This window comes from Staurois parvus, unplaced genomic scaffold (assembly GCF_062004578.1).
Source record: "Staurois parvus isolate SC_StPar_1 unplaced genomic scaffold, SC_StPar_1.0 ptg000009l, whole genome shotgun sequence".
NCBI classification, from domain to species: Eukaryota; Metazoa; Chordata; class Amphibia; order Anura; family Ranidae; genus Staurois; species Staurois parvus.
Window position 1 is genome coordinate 11,717,058 of NW_028317805.1, and position 13,580 is coordinate 11,730,637.

At 41.4% G+C, this 13,580-nt stretch overlaps 1 protein-coding gene across 1 annotated transcript in view; it reads left to right on the forward strand.

The window, feature by feature from the left end:
• The window catches only part of ADAM12 (ADAM metallopeptidase domain 12), a 749,844-nt gene that overhangs the window by 555,362 nt on the left and 180,902 nt on the right, over positions 1 to 13,580 (forward strand). The window contains exon 12 of the mRNA XM_089669609.1: positions 628 to 805. Coding sequence (XP_089525735.1) covers positions 628 to 805 — 178 coding nt within the window. The remainder of the gene's footprint in view (positions 1 to 627; positions 806 to 13,580) is intronic.

Below are 13,580 nucleotides of genomic sequence, written 5' to 3' on the forward strand. Positions count from 1 at the left end.
ATCAAGCTAATTTTCTTCATTAATTAATGATAATTTATCTCGGAGAGTGACTAAAGTCTCCCAGCCTAGCAGAGCAGTCATCGTGGTAGCAGCTTTCCGTTCCAGCAGTATTTCATGTACATTTTGCCTCCATGCACTCTAATTGCAGGTGACTACAGTACGAACTCATTAACGGCTTGCCTTTGACTTGTCATGTGGTTGAGTTATTGCCGCGCTGCCGAGCAGTGATGAATATATAGTCTTTTCTCTCTCTTTGGGGAGCGAACAAGGCCTGCATCTTGCTTGCCAGCTGGTCTGTATCCAGACATAATATAATCATGAGAGAGGCACGCTTTGGCACTGTAATAGCGAAAAATTGTGTTTGTGTAAGGAATAAAATAATAGCCACACATACCCCTTCAAGGGGAAAAGACTTGAAAGCCCATCAGAGTCCCTTTTATGTGATGTCCTCGCTGTCCTGTTATGCAGAAGCACAAGTGGCTAGCGTAATTTGGTGGCCTGGAGTGCAGCGGGCTTCCGGCTTGGTGATGTTCAGGACTTTGTAAAAGAAAATTAATAAAGGATATGTTGTTTGCACATCTGAATGATGGAGCTTTTGCTTATGTCTTGCCTGTGCTCCTTTTACAGATACCCTTTCCCTACAGTGTTCAGCAGCTGCAGCAAGAAGGACTTGGACAGCAGCCTGGAAAAGGGAGTGGGCATGTGTCTCTACAACATGCCTGAACTTACAGAATCGCTTGGAGAACAGAAGTGTGGAAATGGATACGTTGAAGAAGGAGAACAGTGTGATTGTGGAGAACCAGAAGTAAGAGAGTAAAACAAGCTGTGTATAAATTGGTGACATAGTACTGGACAGCACGTTTTATTCAGTTAAAGTAGATCTAAAGGCAAAACCTTTTTTTTTTTTAATTTTGGATACCATAATGGAGGGTTGAAATCATGTCAGGATGTTTTGTTTTTTTATCATCTGTGTCTGGGGAGATTTCCCTTCACTTTCTGTTCCATCACCAAAATAGGAAGTGAGAGGAAAGTAAGGGAGTCCCTGGTTGTCACCAAAACTAGTGTCCCAACTAGAAGTTTTCTCCTCTATTCCTGCTCTAGTGACAACCCAAAATCTGGAGTTGTTTCACTCTCGGTGATCATGATAAACAGAACAAATATAGAGGGTGACTCTCCCTAATGGTGGCACAGACAGCAATGAAAACCTGACAGGTGTAATTCTTCTCCACTCTGTCCAAAGCGAAAAATAAAGTTTTTTGGCTTTTGGTATACATTAATCAAAAGAAACATGCAGAGTGAAATAACCTATAGCAGCTTATCACAGGTTTACTTGTATAACATGGCTTTAATTTAAAAAAAAAAAAAAATGCAAAAAAAAGCAGAGGTGTGCCTGTCGTTATCCAGAACAGGTGGTCAGAAATCAGCATTCACTGGCCTAAATAAACCCGGTTACAGCACATGTTACTACAGAAGCCACAGTACTTCAATCACTTGCCCTCATGAGGATTTACCCCCCTTCCTGACCAGGCCATTTTTTGCGTTCCGGTGCTGCGTTACTTTAACTGACAATTGCGCGGTCATGCAACGCTGCACCCAAATGAAATTTGCGTCCATATTGTCCCACAAATTGAGATTTCTTTCGGTGGTATTTGATTGCCTGTGCAATTTATTTTTTGAGCTATAAAAAAAAGTGCCAATTTTGAGAAAAAAAACTATATTTTTGACTTTTTGCTATTAAGCTTGTGCAGTAAAAAATCAAACTATGTCATAAATGTACGCCAAAATGTATTCTGCTACATGTCTGTGTTAGAAAAAAACGTGAAATTTATAGTGTTTACAAATGGCGGTGTGTGTATATATACTGAATTTTATTTTTACTACTAATTGCGGCGATCAACGACTTATAGCGGAACTGCAGTGGGCATTCTGATCAGTGCTAAAAAAAGTACTGACACTGTACTAATGGCACTGGGCAGGAAAGGGTTAACAGGAGGGGCAATGAAAGGTTTAACTGTGTGCTGGGAGTGTTTTACTGGAGGGTGGTGTGTTGGTGCTTCACTGTAAGCACACTGCTCTGGATGGCTGTGCTGTGCACAGCCATCCAGAGCAGTGTGCCTGAGCCAACAGGGAGGAGGATTGTTAGTAAACAAAGCAGCCCTGCACCCCGTTGGAGATCATCAGGTGTTGGCGGGTAATCACTGGCCGGGACATGGTGATTGTCGGCCGCAGCCGCGAATGGCGGCTCGGGTTGGGCGCACGCCCCCTACCCAGAAATGCAAAATCACGTATATATATATATATATACATGATTTTGCGCACCCCTGCTGCCCTGTAGCAGTATTTCTGCTATAGGGTGGTGGGGAAGCGGTTAACATGTATGTCTAGACCAGGGGTAGGTAACCAATATTCAGTGCATTTCTGCAATATACCTATATTTCCCCATGCTGTGTCTCTTTAAGACTCCTGCAATTGCAGACTCCTGCAGAAAAATACATGTTGGAAAAATACATGTTGGTCCAGCCAGAAATAAAAAGAGCCCATGACTTCCTGTAGTGAGCTGATATCTCAGCCTGTGCACTGAAATCCCAATGAGTTTTTTTATTATTGTTACAGTTTATATGGTGCTGACAATTTACGCAGCAATTTACATATATTGTACATTCATATCAGTCCCTGCCCTCAAGGAGCTAAGGTTCCTAACTCACATTCATGCATACACATACTAGGGCCAATTAACCTACCAGCATGTCTTTGGAGCTTGGGAGGAAACTAAAGTACCCGTAGGAAATCCACACAGGCACAGGGAGAACATGCAATCTCCAAGCAGGTTGTGCTGTGGTTGGAAATTGAAGACCCTGGTGCTGCCAGGTGGAAGTGCTAACCACTTAGCCACTGTGCTGCCTAGGGTAGTCTAACCTTCTCCCCAGTTGGACTACTGTACATATATCCTTTAAGTTTTTGATATGAGGAGAGCAGAGGTGTTCTGTAGTCTTGTTTAGGAGAATTCTGGGAACAACACTATTTTTTATTTTATTGCAGCAAAAGCAGTATTGTTGAAATATGCAAATATTGCACAGATATACAACTTAACTTGAGCAGACCAGAGACATTAGATATGTCCTTAATAAAACCTTAAAAAACAAACAAACTCAAGGACTGTTTACTGTCTCCTGTGTGCAAGGTCTGATGAACATGCGTGTTGCCTTGCTGTGCAGGACTACAGGGGGACCCAAAACTCAGCGACTTCTAAGCGGTTAGTGCTACACCTGAATTGGGGGATTTTTTGTCATTATTCTTTTCAAATCCTCTCAAGCCAAGTCAGGTTGGATGGGGACCACCATTGTCAGGTCTTTCCAGAGATGTTCAATAGGGTTCAAGTCAGGGCTCTCGCTGAGCCAATCTAGGATATTTACAGAGTTGTCCCTAGGCCACTCCTGTGTTGTCTTGGCTGTGTGTTTAGGCTCCTTGTCATGTTGTGGGACAGGTTTTCAATGAGGATATCTCTGTACTTTGCAACATTCAGATTTCCCTTAACCCTGACCAGTCTCCCAGTCCCTACTCTGGGAAAACACCCCCACAGCATAACCCACATGGAAGAAAAATATATTTTAAATATATTTTAAAAATACTCTTCCCAAATATATTGACAGATATTTGAAATACTACAATTTTGGCCGTATTCAATATATTTCTATATATATTTATATATATATATATATATATATATATATACAGTATATATATATATATATACACACTGGATGTTGAAATGCATTTTTATTACAAAATATATGAAAAATATTTTAAAAATACATTTTCAAATATACTGTATGTCTTTAAAAATACATTGAATCTACATTTTTGGAATGCATTTACAAATATATGTAAAATTATAAGTTAAAATGACTTTTTTATATGTTAAAATAAATCTGTCAAAATTGTAGTATTTCAAATATATGTCAATATATATGGGAAGAATATTTTTAAAATATATTTTTCTTCCATGTGGGGATGCTGCCACCACCATGCTTCACTGTTGGGAAGGTATTGGGCAGGTGATGAGCGGTACCTGGTTCCCTCCAGACATAACATTTAAAGACCAAACATTTCAATCTTGGTTTCATCAGACCAGAGAATCTTGTTCTTCCCAGTCTGAGAGTTCTTCTGGTGCCATTTTGCAAACTCCAGCGGGTTTTCATGTGTTTTGCACTGAGGGGAGGCTTCCAGCTAGCTACTCTGCCATAAAGCCCAGATCGGTGGAGGGTTGCCCTTCAGGAACTTTGTCATATCTCCACACAGGATCTCTGGAGCTCAGTCAGAGTGACCAACGGGTTCTTGGTTGTGCCAAACTTCTTCCATATGAGAATTATGGAGGCCACTGTACTCTTGGGAACGTTCAGTGCAGCAGAACTTTTTGGTAGCCTTCCCCAGATCTGTGCTTTGCAATATCCCTGCATCTGAGCTCTGCAGGCATTTCCTTTTGACCTCCATGGCTTTTGCTCTGATAAGAGTATGCATTGTCAGCTGTGAGACACCTTTTATATATAAAAAAAACAAATGAAACATGATGAAACAAAGGCAGTCTGACACTCTTAAAATCTTGTCTTTCAAGGCCCTGGCCTATATTACAAATACTTCAAGGCCTACATTTTTTATGCATATAATGCCCTTGCCTTGCCTAAGCTGTTCATTTAATTATAAGTGAAGTTAGGTTGTGCAATGCGACTTTTCTGTTAGCTTTGTCATTTGCACTGCTGCAAAGACTTTGTTACACTTCTGTGCTTTCCTGAATGGGACAATGTACAATGTGGAGCCTTCTCTCAAAATTTTACTGAAATGCTCTTAGAAAACTTCAGCATTAGATCAAATATTTTTTTTTAATTTATTTTGCCAAATGATAATTTCCAGCAAATTATTGTTGGAGTGATTACATTTATGGTTGATTGTTTATTACATGTACAGTTGCAAGAAAAAGTATGTGAACCCCTTGGGATTACATGGAGTTTTTCATGAATTTGGCAAAAAAATGTGCTCTGAACGTCATCTAAGTCACAACAATAGAAGAACACAGTCTGCTGAACATAATACTACACAAACATTAGATGTTGCCATGGTTTAATTGCACATAACATGTAAACATTCACAGTGCAGGGAGGAAAAAGTATATGAGGCCCTAGCTTAATGACTTCTCCCAGAGCTAATTGGAGCCAGGAGTGAGCCAACCTTGACTCCAATCAGTGTGATGATATTGGATGTGTTGCTGACAGCTGTCCTGCCCTTAAAAAACACACACCTGTTTTGGGTTTACTGGTTTCAAGAAGCACTGTCTGATGTGAACCATGCCTCACAGAAAAGAGCTCTCAGGAGACCTACAAACAAGAATTGTTGACTTGCATGAGGCTGGAAAGGGTTTCAAAAGTATCTCCAAAAGCCTTGATGTTCATGTGTCCACGGTAAGACAGACTGTCTACAAATGGAGAAAGTTTAGCACTGTTGCTACTCTCCCTAGGCGGGGTCATCCTGTAAAAATGACTGCAAGGGCACAGCGCAGAATGCTGCATGAGGTAAAGAAGAATCCCAGATTGTCAGCTAAAGACCTACAGAAATTTCTGGCACATGCTAACATTTTTGTTGACACATCTACGATAAGGAAAACATTAAACAAGAATGGAGTACATGGGAGGACACCACGGAGGAAGCCATTGCTGTCCAAAAAGAATATTGCAGCACGTTTGAAGTTTGCAAAAGAGCACCTGGATGTTCCACAGCACTACTGGCAAAATATACTGTGGACAGATGAAACCAAGATGGAGTTGTTTGGGAAGAACACACAACACTATGTGTGGAGAAAAAAAGGCACAGCACACCAACATCAAAACCTCATCCCTACTGTAAAACATGGCGGAGGGAGCATCATGGTTTGGGGCTGCTTTTGCTGCCTCAGGGCCTGGACGGATTGTTGTCATTGATGGGAAAATGAATTCCAGAGTTTATCAAGACATTTTGCAGGAAAACGTACGACCATCTGTCCGCCAACTGAAGCAGAGGATGGGTGATGCAACAGGACAATGACCCAAAGCATACAAGTAATTCAACAAAACAATGGCTGCAACAGCACAGAATACGCCTTCTGGAGTGGCCCAGTCAGAGTCCTGACCTCAACCCGATTGAAATTCTGTGACATGACTTTAAGAGAGCGATTCACACCAGACATCCCAAGAATATTGCTACACTGAAACAGTTTTGTGAAGAGGAGTGGTCCAAAATGACTCCAGATTGTTGTGCAGGTCTGATCTGCAACTACAGGAAACGTTTGGTTGAGGTTATTGCTGCCAAAGGAGGGTCAACCAGTTATTAAGTCCAAAGGTTCACATACTTTTTCCTCCCTGCACTGTGAATGTTTACATGTTATGTGCAATTAAACCATGGCAACATCTAATGTTTGTGTAGTATTATGTTCAGCAGACTGTGTTCTTCTATTGTTGTGACTTAGATGACGTTCAGAGCACATTTTATGCCCAATTCATGCAAAACTCCAAAAATCCCAAGGGGTTCACATACTTTTTCTTGCAACTGTACACATTGTCTTCCAATCACTGGCTTTGAATCTGAAAATCAAACCTTATTTTAATATACCAATTCCCTGTACAGAATTTTACTGGTTTAATACTTTTAAGCCCTGAGGAAGGAACCCCTAGAAACCCTCAAAATGTATGACATGTTTGCAACCATTTGTTGACTAATAAACTTTATCTAGACTGTTTTTCACAAATTTTGAGAATTCTAACCCCCAAGAGTCAATTCAGAGCCCACTGAATACTGGAGAGTGTTGTCCCAAAGTAAGCTGCCAAGCTAGATTTGAATACTCCCCGAGACTAGGTTTCGTTCAACCACTCCCTCACCTTTCCATTCATTTTAATGGCATGTCAAGGCACCGAGACATTGTGCTGCAACACACTTGCGTTCTATTATACCATACTGCACAAATGTGAAGTGTGTTTTGTGGGGTGTTAAAAACAATTGCTGCATGTCCACTTTATGTGCTTGTTGATGTGTTGGTAGCCCATTCAGAATTAGCAGGTTACCATAACAAACCACGCCACTACTGTATTTTATCTGCAAAACACTCATGTAAAGGGGATCTTATTTTACATTTTCTTTTTTTTTTCTCTACTGAATGTTCCTAAGTGGGGACTTTTTAAGTGGGGTATAAAAGTGTTGTTATAAGGATCACAGCAAGAATAAGTGCTTGATTGTTAGTCTTAAGCAGGCCATAGACGAGTTGAAAACCAAACAAAACTTCCTGATAGTTTGTTTTTCGCATCATTAGTATGCCAGCTGTGACACACAAATTTCTTGTTGCATTCGAAAGTGCCTGACCCAAAATGCTGGATTTTGTTTCGAAAAACTAAACAAATGATGGCACAATCATATGTGCCATTTTTTGTTTTTTGGATCGACAGAACGTTTGGTTTACGACTCTTCTATGGCTGGCTCTAGTCTTTTGCCTCTGATTATAACTGATAAAAAATTGCACATCAGTGGCTATTTTAATAAGTTATAACACCAGTATGGCTTCTAATACAGAGCTGTCTCTCTTTTCCCTCTTATGCATCCCTGCAGAATGTGAAAGGTAAGGGGATTCCAATTGATTGGCTCGCAGTCTAATAGCTAACTGAAAATGTAAATTTTAACCAGTATTTAAGATTATAAAATGTGTGTGACCCTGTGTAAAAAAATAATTATGAGCAACAATTTTTAGAATTAAGTTGCAAGCAAAAAAAGTTATAAATACTAACCCAAAGTTAATGTGTGTATTTACTGTGCTAACCAATCAAAACTAAATAGGTATGTGAAAAACCAAATGTTCAAATTACATACAATGGATCAAAGTAGTGCAATATGAGAATCAAAATGGTGCAACATGAATCATTAAGCACTAGGTCATGACAAAGTCCACATGCTGTATAAAGTTGTGTCCAGTAAGAAATAAGCAGAAAAAAACGTCATCTTTGTTGCCCTCTTGAGCGCACTCTCACCTTATAAATATACCCCACAGCAAAGGCCATATTGTGCATTTGTACAAATCACCTCCCAGGCTGCTAGTAGAAGCCAAGATCTGTGTTTAGCCAACTAGATCATCAGCAGCAGCAGGTCCTTCACATCCAGCAAAAGCAAGGAGGTAGTTTGGGACTTTACCATTGCTCCAGGAAGACACAGAACAAACATAGTGCTCACTGTAATTTTCTTATTGTTAAAGAAGTATAGCCAAAATTACTTTGGCTATTTTCTCATATCCATTCAGTCGCTGCCTCCCATCTGACATGAATAGGGCTGCCTATAGGAGGTACATGGAGCATCTTTGTATCCCCGTGGCGGCAAACACAACCCTTGCATGGAGATATGCTGTAGTACGCCCAAGTGAAGGAGGCCTAAAAGTACCGGTAAATATTGCTGAGTAATAAAATAAAAACTCTCAACAACAAAGAGATTTTGTTGCCTTCTAAAGCCTTTGGTTTATGTCCTTGCCAGTTGCAAAAAAAATGCTTTTATTGTTATACATGTTCCTGTTAGAGAAGTTTTTCTCTTACTTCCTGTACCATTGACCAAACAGGAAGTGTGAGGAAGTTTCACGAAAGGGGAAACAGACAAAGGTTCTATCCATCTTTTTTTTAAACTAACAGAAGTTTTGGTTATGGTTACACTTCCGCCTTCTTTCGTGTGTATTGATTTCATCAAATGATTCTGAATTGTGAGCTTATGCCTCATAGAAGACCTGCAAAGATGATTACCCCACTTTTTTTGTATCATTAATTTTTTTTTATTGAAAAGCTTTACATATAATAAAGTAAACACAGAATATTAGAGTAATGCATATTTATATAAAATGAAGAGTCTGACACAAAATGAGAGTATTGATTGCAAAAGCATGACAGTGCAGAGGAATCAAAAGCAATCATTGGTTCATTTGTGATCAGGATGAATAATACAACTTAGAGCACCGTGTACAGGCAGAGGCCTAACTACTTAGATTGTACAGTGCCTAAAAGGTTGTAATGTACACTCACCAGCCATTTTATTAGGTACACCTGTTCATTTGTTTGGTAAAACAAATTGCTAATCAGCCAATCATATGGCAGCAACTCAATGCATTTAAGCATATACGTGGTGAAGATGACTTGCTGAAGTTCAAACCGAGCATCAGAATGGGGAAGAAAGGTGATTTAAGTGACTTTGAACTTGGCATGGTTGTCGGTGCCAGATGGGCTGGTCTGAGTATTTCAAAAACTGCTGATCTACTGGGATTCATCCAGTGAGCGGCAGTTGTGTGGACGAAAATGCCTTATTGATGTCAGAGGTCAGAGGAGAATGAGCAGACTGGTTGCTGCGACATTCAGATAGTAGGTTCTGAATTTGGCGTACACAACACGAAAGTATGGATCCATCCTGCCTGGTATCACCTGTTCAGGTTGGTGGTGTAATGGTGTGGGGGATATTTTCTTGACACTAGCAAAGTGTACCTAATAAAGTGGCCCGTGAGTGTATTTCTGTCATTGTGCCTTGATGGGAGTCAAAAGAAATGGAGAATTGAAGTTTCCCTACTTTTTCATGAAATAAAAAAAAATATTTATGAATTTACATTTTGTGACCTTCACTGTAGTATACGGCTTTCCACAGAGAGTTTACGATTATAAATAGATAAATATCCAATGTACATAATTCCAGGGGAACCTGCTTCAGTACAGCAGCTCCATCCTTGATTTTTTTAAGCTTTCGTTTTTTAATTCACATGCCTCCTTTCCAGGAATCTTCCGAGGTTTTTTCTTGTTGTGCTTCACCGAACAACATCATTTTCAGGCTGTATTGGAAGACCAGTTAAAATATCAATTTCAATTTTCTTTCAATGGGGTTAGCAACATGAGAATATGCCTGTGAACTTGTGAACTAGAAAATGATGAAGAAAGTTAATTTCTGGCGTGGGTCTCGGTGTGTTCTGTATTATTATACAAGAGAAAGGCTTTGTGCTGTTTTTAATCTCTGTAGGTCTGCTAGGCCAGGGTGGGGTCAGCTGGACACGTAAAAGTAATTGCTTGAGCAGCATGAGCTAGCATGTAAACTACTTACATTATGTGTTTATGGCCTTTACCCACAGTTCCTTTTGTTAGCCTTTTAAAAATAATTAAGGTTAGAAAAATTAGTTACTTTACCCTTTTTTGAAATTTTTAAGCTGTGTGAGATTTTGAAACTGTGTTTATTTTGTCTCACAAAAAATTCTTATCAAAATCCCTTTTGCCAGAGCTGTATTTAGAGCTCCCCCCCCCCCCCCCCCGTTTCATCTAAGTGACAATGGGGGTTACGCTAACAAAACCGGAGATTGATTTCTATGCAGAGCTGCACCATATTTTGCAATCAGCTTCCAGGTTATTTGGCAAAGTTTAATTGAACAAGCTGATGTTAGAAGCTGATTGCACAGATGCACCAGATTTTTCACTCTCCAGTTTTAGTAGATCAACCCCAATGGCTATTTGTGCTTGCTCCAACCCATGTGTCATGTGATTATTTTGGTAAAAACCAATGCCAGAATACTTCCTTGGAAGCTAAATGCGGAATGTTTTTATATACAGAACTACTTTTCCACATCATAGACCAACAAACAAGAGAAAAAAAGAGTTAGTTTGGTGATTTCTGATATATAACCTTCAGATTTTAAGATAGTCTGCACCCCGTTTCCCCAACAGTTTTCCTGGTGAAATTAGCTAGAAAAATTCAGAGGTGGCCGGAAGAGTAGCCTTTGAGGCCATGTTCTGGCCCTCCCTAGCCCCGCAGCCTTAGGCTTTGTCCTCCAAATGCCATTACTGTAAATAAAGATCTGTCCTTTCTATAAGCATGAACAGGGGCGGACTGACCATTAGAGCACTCGGGCACTGTCTGAGGGCCCAGGGTCAGTGGGGGGCCCCATAAAATGCCCCTGGTACCTTTTTTATGGCTTTTTTGGACACAGGGAGCCCCATGATCCCCTATTGCCCAGGGGCCCCATGAGTTGTCAGTCCTCCCCTGGGCATGAATTTTATATTTTTCCTATATATATATATATGTGTGTGTGTGTGTGTGTGTGTGTGTGTGTGTGTGTATGTATGTATGTATGTATATGTTTTTTTTTTTTTTTTTACAGACTCCTCCTTTTTAATCATGTATCAGTATTCAATCTCATGAAAAGTGACTTTATTTCCATTTTGGATGGTTTAAATGTCTGGTCTCCTCTATAGACACTTCATAGAAGTTCAGATTGTCATTAGGAAAAACCTTGTGATATTTTATAGCAGTTGTAAAGCTTAACTTTTTTTATTGAAAACAAATATGTTATACTTACCTGCTCTGTGCAGTGGTGTTGCTCCGTGCGGCCCTGAACCTCTTCTTCTGGGATTCCCCCACTAGCGCTCTAGGCTTCTCCTCTTCTCAGAGTGCTACCATAGGAAGCCACTTACCATGGGACGCCACTTGTAAGCTCACTTCCGAGCTGGGCTGTGTGCATCTATATATGACACACAGTGCGGCCCCACTCCCTCCTAACAGGATTTGATTGATAGCAGGAGCCAATGGCCCCTGCTGCTGCCAAATTTCTGGTGAGAAGAGAAAAAGAGGACAAGATCTGCTGCAGACAGGCACAACGCTGGGGATGAATTAAGGTAAAAAATGTCCAGGCTATAGAACCACATTACCTTGTTAACCTGTGTGTTAATTAATTTTTACATATTAAAAAAAGCCAAAATAGATAATATGCATGTGTTAAATTAAGCTGATCCATGTGATAAAGCCTTTAGAAGGTGGTTGGATATGTGGTACATTCTAGCACATCTTTTTGCAGGTATTTTTTTTTTTTTCTTTACTAGGAGCCTAGAAAGCATTGCATCCATGATCAGTAGATTGTGGGTACCATGCAGGACTTCTGAAGACCTGTCAGTGTATCTGTGTGCTTGTACCTCATTCAGACAAGCAGATACACACTGACAGGAACTGAGAATGGAGAAGAAAAAGGGCCATTTGGTGGACTTTATAGGCACTACAACTGTGATAGATAAAATTATTGCTTTATTGAACATACATAGACGTACAACAATTATTATAACTAGAGATGAGCGAAGAAATGAAAAATTCGATTCGACTGATTCGGCGAATTCGTGGACAATATTTGATTCGAGTCGAATAAATTCGCTGTGAATTTAACTTAAAAAAGGGTGTTTCTAGGCTTCAGAGAGACTTAATATTAGTGCAGAACACTGTACCTTTAATTTAAATGCCCTTGGAGTCTGCTGGGGAAGAGAAATAATACTGTCACTCAGTATGACATGCAGATGAGTGCCGTCGATCTTAGAATCACCGCACACTTCACTCATTTGGCCAGTCACGGGGCCAAAACCAGTGTTTGGAGCCACAGTGTGGCGGTGGAGGCAGCAGCAATGGGAGGCCATACAGCAACCTATGACAAAATGGAAACCAGCAGGAGTGTGAGGAGACCTGAAAGTGGCACATGCAGTGGGAGCAATGGGAGGCGGTACAAGGACCCATGTCACACTGTGGACCCAGCAGCAGCGTGACCAGGCGGTACGGGGGCCCATGGCAGATTACAGGCCTGGCAGCAGCAATGGGAGGCCCGTAATCTGCCAGCACCCTATGACAAAAAATGGAACACACCAGCAGTGTGTGAGGAGACCTGAAAGTGGCACATGGCAGAGTGTGGCGATGGAGACAGCAGCAATGGGAGGCCGTACAGGGACCCATGAGAGACTGTGGACCTGGCAGCAGCATGAGGAGGCGGTATAGGGGCCCATGGCAGATTAGGGGCCTGGCAGCAGCTATAGGAGGCCCGTAATCTGCCAGCACCCTATGACAAAAAATTGAACACACCAGCAGTGTGTGAGGAGACCTGAAAGTGGCACATGGCATGAGACACTCTGGACCTGGCAGCAGCATGAGGAGGCGGTATATAGGGGCCCATGGCAGATTAGGGGCCTGGCAGCAGCTATGGGAGGCCCGTAATCTGCCAGCACCCTATGTCAAAAAATTGAAAACACAAGCAGTGTGTGAGGAGACCTGAAAGTGGCACATGTTTGGGGCATGATTCATGGCGGATTTAGTCAGTTGTGTCAGGAACTAGTGGTTTGAAATCCAGACTAATCCACGCCTGATTCATTTTCACAAACGTGAGTCTCTCCACACTTTGGGTGGACAGTCGTGTCCTCCACGGAGTTGCAATACCTCCTGCCGCACTAAACACGCGCTCCGATGCCACGCTACTGGCCGGGCATGACAGCCTTTCAAGGGCAAATTCAGCTAGTTGGGGTCAAAGGTCAAGTTTCGTTGCCCAGTAGTCAAGGGGATTGTCTACCTCGGTTGGCAGGGTGCTGTCCAAGTAGGCCTAAGCCTGTTGTTTGAGGTCCTGCTCCAGGTCCACCTGATGCTGCTGCTGCTGCGGCTGGTTAGTAGTTTCCTCACTGCGCTGGTGAAGAAAGCTACTCATCATCGACTGCAGACTGAGGCAGCCGCTGCTGGTGGAGCTGCCACTGCTCCTACCACCCCAC